General features: G+C 29.8%; 1 protein-coding gene and 1 long non-coding RNA gene across 8 annotated transcripts in view; both read left to right on the top strand.

Moving 5' to 3' along the window:
- LOC145319206 (furin-like protease kpc-1) overlaps positions 1–6,113 on the top strand; it is a 59,746-nt gene extending 53,633 nt beyond the window's left edge. For 2 of the 7 annotated variants that reach the window (XR_013879745.1, XR_013879742.1), the window contains exons 25-30: positions 37–145; positions 441–495; positions 1,352–1,380; positions 2,189–2,266; positions 4,893–5,016; positions 5,843–6,113. Coding sequence is in view for 1 of the 7 variants with exons in the window: in XM_080161173.1 (XP_080017299.1) it covers positions 37–145; positions 441–495; positions 1,352–1,380; positions 2,189–2,266; positions 4,893–4,918 (297 nt within the window). In the remaining 6 variants the exon portion in view is untranslated. Of the gene's footprint in view, positions 1–36; positions 146–440; positions 496–1,351; positions 1,381–2,188; positions 2,267–4,892; positions 5,017–5,222 lie in introns of those variants that run through there. The other 5 variants (XR_013879743.1, XR_013879741.1, XR_013879746.1 and 2 more) reach the window with 4 other exon arrangements.
- A 966-nt stretch (positions 6,114–7,079) lies between these two features.
- On the top strand, positions 7,080–9,400 carry LOC145320298 (uncharacterized). The gene is made up of 4 exons (XR_013880152.1): positions 7,080–7,249; positions 8,119–8,210; positions 8,347–8,440; positions 8,763–9,400. It is a non-coding gene; the product is annotated as an uncharacterized LOC145320298 (long non-coding RNA).
- Positions 9,401–15,037: the final 5,637 nt, after the last annotated feature.

Raw genomic sequence — 15,037 nt, 5'->3', positions numbered from 1 at the left:
CAAATGACTTTCTGTACAAATATTTAAATTTTCCAGGTATTTTCATCAAGCAGATGGTATTATATTCTATCCCTTGGCTTCCTTATCAACACAGTACTCATCATCTTATTGCTCGTGTATATCTACAGAAGAAAGAACAAGTCAGGTTGGTAATATTATCATTAAAGAGGTCTGCATAAGACCAATACTTGTAAAAACAATAGTTATTTATCGCATTGTATTATAAACAGTTTTCCGTGGATATAAAAAAGTTCAATTTTGAGATTAAAACTTGTTTTTATGACTTGTAAAAATGCTTCGCTTGAAATATTGTACCTTGTTGTAATGTTCTAAAAATAAGAGAATAGGATGATATTATACAAAATATTTAGTCAAAAATGTCCCTAATTATTTAATTATTATTTTTTTAGATATGTTTATTATAAACTTTTTTTTTGTAGGGGTGTACCGAAACGGTGCTGTTCTAGATAGCGTCCTCAGTCCTAGCGGCAAAGGGTAATTTTTAACATTTTTAAGGGGGGTAAATTCATGTGAATTACGGTATGTTCTATGTTTAGAAGCTAGTGTTAGGATGCCATAATATAATAAATACCCAAATCTATAATTTGATCGACAAAATATCGTATTTTCTTACATTTAATTAAAAGCATAATAGTCCAGAAAGATTTTTTAACAACCCCTTTTCAAATTTAAATTTATTAAATGTGACTTTGTTTATCTTGACACCCACCTTTAGTTTTTAGGGAGTGTACCAGGGGTATGTAGACCCTATGTGCAGAGGGATACAGGTTGGTGCAGGGGCGTCCAAGCTTTTTATTTTGGGGGGGGTAAAATTTTTTTAGGGGGGGTAAAATGGCGCGCGAAGCGCGCCGCAAATTTTTTTTTACCCCCCCCAAAATTTTTACCCCGGGGGTAAAATTTGCTTGGGGGGGGTAATTTCCCTTCCTGAAATCTGTTGGCAGGGGTAAAATTTGTTTACCCCCCCAAAAATTTACCCCTGGGGTAAAATTTTTGGGGGGGGTAATTTAAATTTTATAAAAAACTTAGTATTAAAAATGCGCGCGAAGCGCGCAAAAATTTTTTTTGTTAAAGATTTTCTATTTTGGGGGGAGTATTTACCCCCCCAAAATCGTTGGGGGTGCCTACGGCACCCCCAAGGTAGGGGTAATTTTTTTTTGGGGGGGGGTATTGTTCACAAAATTTTGGGGGTGCCAAATGGCCCATTACCCCCCCCCTTGGACGCCTATGGGTTGGTGGGTGTATCTGATTCCTCCCCCTTCTTGCACACCTATACTTGACAAGTCTAATTTTTATATTTTGCTGTATAATGTATGTTTTTTTTAAATTTTAGGTATAAGAAAGTTAGTCCTTTAACTTCAGGTTAGCATTTCATTTTTTTTTAGAAGAGTACAAATATTTAGCGCAACAACAGCAAGTTTTTAAAAATTCCTAATTTATTCTCCAACAAAAATTTGTAACTTTTAAGCAACCTGTTTTAATTTGTTAAATCATGTCAATCCTTTTGTAAAAATACTTGAATGACTGTTTTTCTGTTTGTATGTACCAACGGATCTCGCTAACCTCTGAACCGTTACGTCTCTTCTTTACAATATAGCTTCTCATAGGTCCTTAGGAAGGTTTATACCTTTTTTGGCGGAAAGTGATTATTTTTACTTACTAAAATAAAAAATGGGAGGGAGGGGGTGGAATTGAACCCACACCACTTGACGTACCCACAGAGGCCTCTAGGAGCGTAGCGACTAGTATTTAGTAATGCGGCTACCTTTTTTTCAGGTTATGTCTGTCAATCAAATAATAATTCTTATCATATATTATAAAGATGAAATAAAATATGCGAAAATAAATATTTAAATCCACGGAGGAGATTTAGCATCTTTTCCTTTGCTCATCTTTATTTTTCTATTGTAATTTTAAACTGTTTTTAAAGTATTTATAATGGGGTATCAAAAAAGTACACTCGACACCTGAATTATCATACTGCAGAGTTGAAATCTAGAATAATAACACACGTAAATTTTTATCAAGATTTTAAATTATGATTTCTTTTATTCATTAGGTCTACTTGGCTAAAGTTTATATCCTTTCCAGTTTTGGAAAATGCTTTAGAAATAAAATTAAATGACACACTTATTCTTGGCTATTTGTATTTATAAATAATTTTTTTTAGCATACCACGATGATGACAGTGAGGACGAGGGTGTCACTAACAAGAAATATAAAACCGTTTATTCTGATAATCCTAATGGTAAGTATAAATAGAACAAGGGTGTCAACAAAAACAAATAAAACTGTATATTATTTGTATACTTTTAATCGTAATTCAAGATAAATTAAATGGTAGATAGATAGATTACAAAATAAACAAGCAGAGTTTTTTTTACAGACTACATGATATGCCAAAAAAATAAAGAGTCAGATAGATAGATATGATTTGGTCAAAAAATGAAATTATTCTGTGAAAAAAGATTGGTGTCTCACTTCCAATATCACTTAACATCAAGTTTTTACTTTTTTTAGTTTATGTTGCATTTTTTTGTCTGTAAGTAGGTTAAAAACTGACGTAGCCCTAAAGACAAAAAAATATCAGAACTTGTGTGAGGCTAAAATTTTCATAGACATACTTTTTATCCTTGCATAAAAGTAACAGGATAATTGTCAACCTGTTTGTACCTTAATATCTCCCTAACCGCTGGACCAATATGTATCTACTTGACAGTGAAGCTTCTTATATGTCCAGGGAAGGTGTAAAACTATTTTAGGAAGGGGTATTCCAATCCTCTCAAAAGAAATCTTCCCTTTAAAAAATCATCGCAAAAAATAATTGAAATAGAGTCCCGAGTTCTAAAATTTCTACTACTGGTGTATTATGAATCTAATGTTATTGTACTGAAAGTATTATTAAATACCTATTAATTAATATTTAAATTTCATAAAAAATGAGATTTATATAGCTTACTCAAATGCCAAGGTCAACAATGGATGGCTTTATTTTAATAAAAGATCAGTTTTAATTCTTAAACTAGACATACAATTATTTCTTAAATAATAATACAAGGATGTGGCCTAATCAGCGTTGCGGAGCCGTTTGATTTTAGTGCGGCTCCGGTTCCGACCTAAACTTAAGAAAAACTCGACATTTTTTTTTCCTACGTCTATTTTTGACTTTTGAAGGTTTTAAAAGTTATAATTTTTTTAAAAATGAACTTGAAAAACTATAAACACATAAAACAGAGTTACAAAATTATAATTTATAAAAAATTTCTGTTTATCTAGTCCGGAGCCGGAGCCGTTTTTTTAACAAAAATTATGGCTCCGGCCAAATATGTCGGCTCCACGGCTCCCGGCTCCGCAACACTGGGCCTAATTTTTTGAATTTCTATTTCCAACAACTGAAAAACCTCTTTCCTAAGCAGTCTAGTTTCAAAGGTATATTTGAAAGTTCTATTTGTCTTTTTTTCTTCACTTTTAAAGGGGTAGTTTCACGAAATGCATTAGAACTTAATTTAGTGAACCGCATATTTTTTCCTGGTTATTTGATTAAACTACATTTATCTGGCATATATTTGAAATAATTTCAATTTTCTACCACGTAGTTTTTGAAAAATCAAGACTACGTTGTAGAAAATTGAAATTCATTTAAATATATGCCATATAAATATAGTTAAACCCATTAACTAGCAAAAATTATGCGGTTCACTAAATTAAGTTCAAATGCATTTCGTTAAACTACCCCTTTCGTAATACATATTTCCTTTGATTTAAAAAAAAGTTATTATTTTTTAATTTCTACAACCATCCCAAGAGATATCGCCCCTACAAAAATCCTAAAAGGGAATAGCCAAAATTTAATTTATTAAGGTTTCTTAAAATAATTACTTATATACTTGATATTTTACTAGGTTTAAATTTGAATTCTGTAAATTAAAATAATAAACACAGAATACAAATATTAGTCAGAATTCAATGGAATTCAAAACAAGGATTACAACATCCATGAAAGCAAACTATGCAACTGAAAGAAATTATCAATAAAATTCCATTAATAACAATTTTTTCTGAATGCTGTTTATTTTTTTGTATAGTATTGTGTACAATCCTATCCTATCAAATAAGTAGTAAGGTTTTTTTGGCTATAGCGAAGGATCTCGATAAGCGATGAAATAATATAGTTTACCTTCACAATGTGTAGCTCCTCATTTGTCCTAGAGAAATTACTTCTACAAAATAATAAACCCTCACCTAAAACATAAGTTGACTTTCCTACCCCCTCACCACCGCAAGAGCTCCTAGAGGCCTCAAATGGTGTAGAGCTAATTGTGGGAATTTTTACGATACACATTTCGGTTAAACAAACGTACACTTCTAAAATATTCATTTCTTCGCTATCCAAATATGTTTTTCCTGCTCTCTACATTTATGTAATTAAACATTCTGTTAATACAGGTTGCAATCTAATTAAGAAAAAAGGAACAATATTATCCAGATTAAAACTTTATTTAAGATTTTTAGTATTTGTGCTCTTGTATAGTGAGGAGAAGTCGACCCTCCCTATTTTTAGTTGTTATTTTAAAAAGTAAGTTTTAGAAAATAGATATTTTTGGGGAGGGTAATTTTATTCTAAAGGCGGTTTCTCTTGGGAGGGTGTTGGTACCATCTTCCCCAAACAGTTGTTTTATTTTGTTAGAAGGATTGTCAGTTCATTCATTTTACGTGTTATTTATTCGATTACTAATAAAAATAGTGTAAGAATTAGATGTTTTGTAGCTTACTTTCGCATTTGGGAATTTTGTATGATTAATAGGTCAACTTATCCTTGTGTTATTTTTCGAGTTCTTCATTGTCAAATTTTTGTATTTTATATTTTATTTCAGATAAACCGTACTCAGACGAGGCCTAACTAAATGGATAATTTCTGACTGAAGCTGTGGTGCAGTTCTGCCAAAATTTAATATGCCACAATAATGTAAAGTAATATTCAGTATTGAAAATTTTAGGGTATTTAAATTAGTATTTATTTTTAAAGCATTTTTTAACAAAATATTTTTTTAATTATCATAGTCGGGACCAATATAATAATTTAATTAGTCCTGTGATACGTAAATTTGAATTGGCTGCCAAAAAAAAAGAATTATCATTGACAAGACAAGATGTTATCGGGTACTTAATTTGAATATAATTCAATTTTTTTTACTTTAACGTAGCAACATTTAATTTTCTTTTTGAAATAATAATGATTTGAAATAATTTTCGGAAGTAAATATCTTCTTTTAAATCAAAACATTTTTTGGCTTCTGTTTTTATAAAAAGACTGCTCAATTTTTAATATTTTAATCTTTTTTTACTTTTTGGATTTGGAAAATTAGATTTGTCTGTCTATTTCCATTTGAAATTAAAATTTCTCTAAAATTTCAACTTTTGTAACTTAATAAAAAAAATTGTAAAGTGTTGGTTCCACGAAATGTTTTAAACAAGTTTGGCAAAGTAAAATATTTTGTTGAGTATGCTATGAAAAGGTGATTTTTGCAGGTTTTCAAAATTAAAAAAATGAATTTCTTACGCTTGATTAAATAACAAGAATGTACAAGATATAATATGAGACAAATGCACAATTAGGCCAAAATTTTCGTAATAATGGTCTTGTAAACACTTAATTGTTGCATATACAACATGAGGAAAATTTGTAGGTATTGATAATTTAATATCTACATGGTCAAAAATAATTTTTTTTCCCCTAAACAAAAATGTAATGGAATCCTCAATCTTAAACTCAATACATTTTGTGGGACTGCCTCTTTTGAAATTAAACTTATAATATAATAAGCATTTGCTGTGATATTTTATATTATAATATTCACAAACATATTCATACATACAGTAATTTTTATTATTTTTTTAATCCTCAAGTATTTTTGAGATATTCAAATTTGAATTAGAACTATAATTTAAGAACATAAAATACATTCCTATTTTACTGTTAATAAATTAATACTTAATTAAATATTGTATTATTTTCATTTTTTATTTAATTTTGTTTGTGATTTTATATGTTTATAAATAAAATTATAAATCAATAAATGATTTTTCTTTTTAAATTAGAATTTTTGCATTTGTAATAATTCTATGTTATTGTCTATCTTAAGTTATTTCCATAAGAATAATCGGATCATGGAAAGAAAACCAAGTATTGGGTTTCGACATACATTCACAGTAGCTGATTTAATCTTTATAATAAAGTATCAGGATCGGATCTGAGTGTTTATCTGTGTCGATGGATTTCGCTAATCGCTTAACCTATATGGTTCTCCTTTTCAGATTGGTTTCTCAAAGGTACTGGGAAGGATTATGACTATTTTTGGGTAAATCACCCATAGAATTTTTTTTTACATTTTTCATAAATAAAAAATTGGGTAAACCGTATTCAACTGTCCCTCCTCCAGTGACCCTAGATGCTTCTAGGGGCGTAACCGCTAGTTACGTAAAAGTAACGGTTTCACTAATGACTTAACTTGTAAACATACAGATAAGAACAAAACCTTGTCGCGTAGCTGTGTGCTATTTTACATCGCAGCTACTGTATGAAATAAACTGAATTCGCTAGACTTAAAAAAAATATTAGATTTATTTAATTTTTGCATCTCTTAAATCCTGCAGTATTATTCTATTTCTATAGAAACTGTTTCTGTAGATTATAATATGAGAAACCGAACTGTCTCTGTGTAGCGAGGGATTAACCTAGTTCTTCCTAACAGTGAAGCTTCTTATTGGACAAAATTGATGGAATGGCAAATCCTAGGACGAGGAGGAATAGTTTTATTTTAAAGTTTTACTAAGTGTATAGATTTAATAACTTCTTAAATTAAATACTATTTGTGGAAACTATACTACACTTTAACTTCTTTTTCTATAATTCATAGATTTTTTCTGTTTCATTAGTATTTATATGGCCCTACCTACATAGTTGATAATGATTGGTTAGCTTCGCTTTGTTATATTGTCATCCTTGTCTTCCATGGATTTACTTAGCGAGGAGTTTTCTAAAGATAAGAATACTAAATAGTGTGTATTACATTTTTATTTCAGTATAACAGTTCAATTTTATCTTTATAATTATGTAAATGTGAAGTGATACTATGGAAACTTATTGACTATAGAAACCTAACTTCATATAAATGAATAGTATCATATTAACAAACAAACTAAAACATTGTGTTTGATAAAAATGAATCAGGTTATAAATAATACAGCTGCTTTTAAAATTGTCATGGGCAAAATTCTATAAAAAACTGTCAGAGATGGGTTTTTGAAAGATGAATGCCGCGTTTCTTGATTGATTGATTGATTAGACAGAGTAAACAACTATTTATTTAATTATTTCGCTTTTGTTGGTACGGCCTTCATAGAAGAAAAACAAATTATCTTCAATCCATTTTTGCTGCATATTAATTAATGCATCTTTTTAGAGCTGTATTAGACATTATACAAATGGCTAAAATAATAATTTTAGAATTTTGAATTCTTAAGTTGTATAATCTGTATAACAATCATTCAATCAATCAATGTCTAAAAAATGTCGAAAAAAAAGGCATTCTTTTTAAAGAACCCATCTCTGATAGTCTATAAGTTGTTTTTTCGATTCACGAAATTTAAACAGAGTAAACAACTATTTATTTAATTATTTCGCTTTTGTTGGTACGGCCTTCATAGAAGAAAAACAAATTATCTCCAATACATTTCTGCTGCATATTAATTAATGCATCTTTTTAGAGTTGTATAGACATTATACAATTGGCTTAACTAATAATTTTAAAATTTTAAATTTTTAAGTTGTATACTCTGTTGAAATCCTATCGTCTTCGTTCAATCAATCAATGTCTAAAAAATGTCGGAAAAACGCGGCATTCATCTTTCAAAAACCCATCTCTGTATAATAATGATATGTAAGTCAGAAACACCTTAATTTTGTAGCCATAAAGTATAATTAAACCATTAAAATTGTATTTGATAGGGAAAAAATACTTTTGAGTAGCTTTTGCAATAGGCCCAATTTTCAACTTTATTGGACTTTGTAATGGCTGTTTTATTTAAACAATTTGTTAGTTTTTAAGCTGCATTGTCAAGTCAGTTCTGTTTGTTGTGGCTCTGCTTATTGTTATTGCATGGAATACTTTATTCTCAAGATAGACAGTGAGGTTGGTAGTTATTTCTTTTTTGTTATTACATAGAATACTATTGTATATTTTTAAGCATCTCAAATTTTTATTGTTGCCCTACTTACTTAATTGCATGGGATACTTTACCTTTAAGATGGATTAAACTATGTTCTAGATTATGGAAGAATCGATGAAATCCAGTAATTTCGTAGTGAATCACCAATTCCCCCCACAGGGACTACTATGATGTGGAACCCTAAAACAAATAGGTAATTAGTTTCTAACTTCCAAGGCTGTTTACTACCAAACGGCTTGCCGCCCAGTCTAGGATTTAAATCTTTTAGAATCGGCATATCAGGGCCTAAAAGCTTTCATCCAATAAAATTCCTGATGATTTGTAGGTAGTTTTTAGACAGGACATTTGACCGTAAGCAGTCTTTAACCTTGGGGCGTATTTCCTCAAATTAGTTTGGATATTATGATAAACAATATAATAAATGTTTAGAAGGATGAAAAACAAATAGAAACCAATGAAAAATTTTTTACTTAAATAATCGTTTCTTGTATATTATCAATATTTAATTTTTTTAGAAAACCTAGCATAAGAGGCTTTCTGGAATGGGGTGTAAAAGCCTTGACTCAAGAAACAGACAAACTCATAGCAAAGATAAGAATCAAATAAAATAAGATCAAAAACAGAAAGATAAATAAGAAAATTAAGAAAAAATGAATGTGAAAAAAGTGAATGATATGTAAAAAAAATCCATCAAATATATTGAAAAAATTTTCTAAAGATAAAAAAATGAATAAACTTGCCCATCAATCAATATCAGACCAAATAAAAAATTAACTGTAATAAAACTGTAAATAATACAGTTCGAAAAATAACTATTCTTTTTTAGATGGGTCAAATCTAAAAAAAATTGTTAGGCTATACTAGGAGTTATGGTGTGCCAAGTCTCACTACTTCTTTCTATCCATGTTGTAAGGCTAGCCTCTCAGGCTTATATGATTTGGCCTAATTGCATTTGAAAGATGTTTTATTTTGTGGTTTTAGCTCATTTATGTAGAACACAATTTAGATTTTATTTTGATGTGTGAATACATTGTATACTAAACTTTAAAAATGATATATATACTATGAACCATTAAAAATGTATTAATATCTAAATTCTTATACGTTTAAAAAATCGAATTGTAATATATACATAAAAAATGAACATAAAACATTTTTCATTTTTTATTAGTAGAGCAGCTCCTGAAAAGTCCTATCGTGTTGGAAGGTTTATGATGACGTCAAATATGAAAACAGTAAAAGTGTCGAACTATGACGTCAGAAAAAATTAACAATTAACCAATGAGAGGCCGCTATATATTTTACCATTGTGAATACTGGCTTCTCATTGGTTAATTGTTAATTTTTTCTGACGTCATAGTTCGACACTTTTACTGTTTTCCAGGGACAAGGGAAGGCTATTCTGGCAAACAATGCTTTAGAGCTGATTTCATAGATTTCCAGTTTAAACTAGATGATGAGATTAAGCAACTTTTGGCAATATTTGACAAGAATCTAAAGCATTATTTTGTCAGTTTTTGCTTAATTTACTATAAGCCATTCAAAAATGATTTACAGAGATTAGTACTATGTTCATTTTTGAGATAAATGAACAGAGAGTAAGCTTTTTACATTATTTAGATATTTTATCTAAATCATAGACTACTCGTAAATTATAGGTTAAATAGTGAATATAATTTATTGAAAATCCAAACAGTGGATAGCTGTAATACTTTGAAACATATTTCAGATTGTTTAAACATTTATCCCATCTAAAAATTAAAAAGAAAAAAAGTTTTTGCGACACCTAGCAATAAAGTTTTGAACTATATAACTATGCTTTTCCAAATCAAACATTTTATAATTTTTGTTGTGGTTTAATTTTGTATTTCTCGACAACATCTTGCCCCTAATTGCGAAACAAGTTGGAAGGAAGTTTACAGAATTTAAAATATGGGTAATTTCTCCCAAAGTGCCTAGTGGAGCACAGTATCCTCCTTTCCCTACCATTAATTTTAAAACAAACTGTAAACGATCAAAGGGGCGGGAGTGCTTTAGGTATAGCATTAAGGAAACCAGCAGATATAATTTAAATATGGGGGGGGGGGGGGGGGAATCAGTGCTTCATAGGCAACTTTGTTGTAAGGCACCAATATATGTTTTTTTTTATGTTTATTTTAAATTAAGTTGATCGTCAAATAGATTTAGTATTGTATGATTTATGGTTATTATTTTTGAAAAGCAAAGCTTTTCCATGATTAGGGTCGGTCCGTGCGTCCATCTGTACGTCCATCCGTTACAGTTAGCTTTGTTTGTTAATTTAAAAAGGTTAGAATTGTCCTATCGATTTCAAGCTTTACATGCTAATTCCCATAGCAGTTAGGTACGATTTAGAAAGAGCAGCAACTCTATAATCGTTACTAGAAAGTCCGTATGTTCATTTAAAACAAGCTGATTTTTTTACTTTTTTTACAACAAATTTTTGTATGTTAAAATTATCCTAGTCATCTAATTTTTTGAATTCTGATTCGTATTACAACAAAATACATAAGCAAAGCATCTCTAAAATCAAGTCCTAAAAACGTCAGTATGTTCTAAAACCGTAACATGTATTTAATCAGTTTTGCAACAAATTTACTTACAATTTTGTAAAGACATATGCATTAATATTCAGTTTATTCAGTTCTGACACTGTTAATGTCCATTTGTCTTTCCATTTCAGAGCTTCGCTTTTATGAATGTTGTCATCCTTGTTTTAATAAGAAATGAACAATGAATTTTATTTTTAACTTTAAAGTAAGATGTTTTTAGTTATTGAATCAATTTGAAACTTATGCCTAAACTTGCTCTAAGGGGTTAATTGTGGTGTTTAAAAATGAGTCGAAGTAAAAATTTGTCAAAATATTTTGTTTTTTGTCTTTAAACAGTTACAAATTTTATGGATAAGAAAAAAATTTAAAGATTTTAATTTTAGGAAATATTTAAAAATATTTTTTTAATCTCCCTACATCTGACTTGTTTAGTAAGATGTTTTTATGAATCCGTCTGCTATTTTATTATTTAACTAGTGGCTACGCCCCTAGAAACCTCTAGGGGCACTTAAGGTTGGAAGGGGAAAAATCAACATCTTCCCATTTTCAATTTCAGTTTCAGAAGAGTAAAAATATTTTTTGGGGGAGGGGGTGAAGACACCCTGCACAAAAATAGTTTAAAACCTTTCCAGGACCTATAAGAAGCTTCACTTTAAAGGAGAACAATATCGGTTTAGCGGTTATCCTTCGGGACAGACAAAAAACGCTTACTACTTTATATAATAGGATAGTGTACACTATTCTCATGAGGTTTAGTGAATTACCCTTATGAATACCCTTATGTATTATACTAAGAGCCCTTTTTTGTAATAGTTGCACCATTCATAACATTACATACTTGGTGAGGTTTCGTGATAAATTGGCATGAATTTAATAGAATTGTTTGTCAGACAGACATTCCCTTGTCCCTGACTGTTTTCTCAAATATTGTTTAACCCTCCACCCCCCTTGCATTCGACGACATAGTTGTACAAATGGCAATAGCTACATATAACTTTTACTAAATAGCAAAGATATTGTTCAGATTTTGTCAGGTATATAAGCTTATGGTTTCTGAAATAAATACAAAAGAACAAAAAAAAAACATTCTCTTATACCTTTAGATTCCTGGCATTATATGCATTTATACATTGTTTGTTGTCAACATAAAAACACTGCCTTTCAGTCATAGTAAACTATAGATTTTTAATATACAATTTTTTTCATTAGGACGGGAATATAAACAACCATTTTACTAAATTATGAGAAAAAAATTATAAACAAGGATGACAACATCCATAAGTAGCGAAGCTTAAAAATTATGAATGGATATTGTGAAAAAAAGTACTATAGTGCAGTGACATACAATAAATTAACATAATAAAATAGGTAAAACAGGAAACCTTTAAAATAACGAAAACTTAAAAATCTAGGAATCGATTTAGAACCTCAATTAATAGACAAATCTTTATGAAACTTGATTGATATTTGAGCATATTTAATCCCTGATAATTTCAGCCGTCAATCCTGAATGGGAATCGAGAAAATCAAGAAAACCTAAAAATCTAGAAATAGATCTAGCACCCCAATTAATAGACAAATCCTATGAGAACTTCATGAAAATAGGTAGAATCAAAAATTAATTCAGACCTCTATCTTGAAAAGGAATTGAGAAAATCACGAAAACTTGAAAATCTAGGAATCGATCTAGCACCCTAAATAACAGACAGATGGACAAAACAATGTATAGATTAGATGTGCATATGTCATAGGAATCCTCACTAAAAATTTCAGCTGTCTATCTTGTATAGGAGCCGAGAAAATCACGTTTTTCCCATAGCGTTACGGACTGACTGACGGAAAAAGTAAATTATAGAGTAGCTTCGCTACTAAAAATATTGCTAGTACAATAGTTAGAAAAAAATCCCACTAAAATGCTCTAGGGGAGCATAACCCCCCCCCCCCTTTGCCCCTCAAGGAATTCTCAATAAAAAATTGGCCGCTCGGCACAATGTTTCAAAATTCAAAGCCCTTATTCTTTTCAACCTTGGATGGTGGTAACATTGTTTCTCCTTATGTTTAAATTAAATTGGACAACCCACTCTTCTTAAAAACAAAAAAAATTACCACTAGTAAGCTTCTATAAAATTAGAAGCCAGGTATAGGACACCATTTTAAGGTCAAACATACTTTACGTTCAAACATCTTTTTTAGTAAACAACTCCCTGTCTCTCAAATTCCCCAAATTCAAAGACTCATAAATAAACAATGTTTTTAGCGAAGCTGCTCATTAATCAATATATATTCGACGTTTAAATCAATTTCTATGCACTTTCTCGAAAAATTTTTTACCACAATAAAATGGAATATGATACTGTTGCTTTATCAGACGCGTGCTAAAAAGATAATCATATCTTGTCTTGTATCAAAGCAAAATTCAATACCTAGATTATGATTTTAAAACAATCTGCAAAATAACATATTTACTGTTTCTGTATTAGAGTAAAACAATAGAGGGGGAAGAGGTTAAATAAATAATGTTTCCACCCCGTGACTTTCAATTAGACCATTGAATATCAGCAAATAGCGTCGTAAAAATCAACACATCAAAACCGCCACAAAAGAGCAGACGTAAAAGGTCCCAAACACTGTATCCAGGTAGTTATCTGAATTATATATCTATACTTAATACATTTATTGTTTCTACTTTCGGACTGAATTGTTCTTGTCTGTACTGTTGTAACACTTTCAGCATGTTAGTCAATATGTCTCAGTGCTTTTGTAAACACTTTCTAGTCACATAAAACGTGTGAAATCATTTATTCAACTCTTTTTTTGTATTAAAGTAATAGGATGTTCGTGTATCTTTTGTATTAATGTGTCTATCTAAGTGCAGCGTAAAATCTAACCAAACGCTGAATTAACCATGTACCTTCACAGGGATCTAAAGGGATAAGTCAAAGAATAAGAAAACTTTATTATAAGACTTTGGGAACTAGTGTAATAAACAGCCCAATGTCCGCTCTCTGGTACCTTTACCCACCCTAGATTAATCGCTCTAAGAAAGAATGACTTCCACCCATGGAAAAATATTATTACCTCTTTTTCGTAAATCATTAAGTGCCCCTTGAGACTCTAATAAGGGCGAAACCGGTTATATTAAATCCCTTCTTAAATGGCTTTGCTATTTATTATGCATGGAAAAGTATCCTAAAAACATACTCTGCTATAAATATTTTTATTGGTTCTCAAAATAAGGTAATAATGTTTTTATATCATTAATTATAAATAAACTATGACGATTTTTGCAAAACAAATAGTAAAAATTAATTCTGAGTTTTACAAATTTTCATTTAAAATTGATGTATTTTGAAACTAAGTCTGGATGTGTATTTAGTATTTAGAAAAACAGTAAATAAAGAATGGGAAGCATAGATTTAAACTGCGTAGAACCTGTAGAGTCTAGTCTGTGTAGATAGTGTCTTAATTTTTTGAGGTTTACCTGTTCGACTGCTGGTACAGCTTCGGGCTATGTTTAAATGTTATTTAGAAGTTAAAGAAGGTGTATTAACTTTTTTACTTTTTATTTAAGATAGCTAGCCGGTTCTTTTAGTAAGTAGTAGATGTAAAATTTTTCATAGAATTCAGATATGCAATCGTTTTTTTTTTGTAGACCTCTTATTTTTTAAGTAATTTAAGTTTTTTTTTTTAAATTAAGTCGATTTTAAGGTACTTAAACGCAACAAAAAAAAGGAAAAAAATGGCCATTTTGAACAAAAATAGTAAGATCTTTAATTTGACACCTTACTTTTTGAATTTTGTCAGGTAATTATTGAAAAAATTGATTTTTTAAACCCACGAGAATAAAAACTTTGAACTTAATTTTATCATTTCACAGGTAAAAAAAATATGGGTTCATATATACCTTTAGAATCAGAAAAATATAACAAATCCATTGTAAGCAAAATTGAAAAAAAAGTAAAAAAATACAAAATGAAAAAATGGCCTATTGTATTTTGTTGTACAGGCAACACTTTCGTCATCCCCTAGTTACCCCCTCTTTACCCCCTTCCCATTTTTATTCTCAATTCAAAAAATAAGGTGGTTGCCTGTATAATATAATATAATATTTTCATATAATTCCTTTTATTGTAGTTTATAAACTATATTGTAAACTTTTTATTTCAATTTTGCTTAGAATGGATTTGTAATATTTTTCTCATTCTAACAGTATATACAGG

Source organism: Acartia tonsa, chromosome 5 (genome assembly GCF_053477335.1).
Source record: "Acartia tonsa isolate MP-2025a chromosome 5, ASM5347733v1, whole genome shotgun sequence".
Taxonomy (NCBI): domain Eukaryota; kingdom Metazoa; phylum Arthropoda; class Copepoda; order Calanoida; family Acartiidae; genus Acartia; species Acartia tonsa.
Note: the sequence above shows the minus strand (reverse complement) of the source record. Positions and strands in the feature narration are given on the sequence as shown.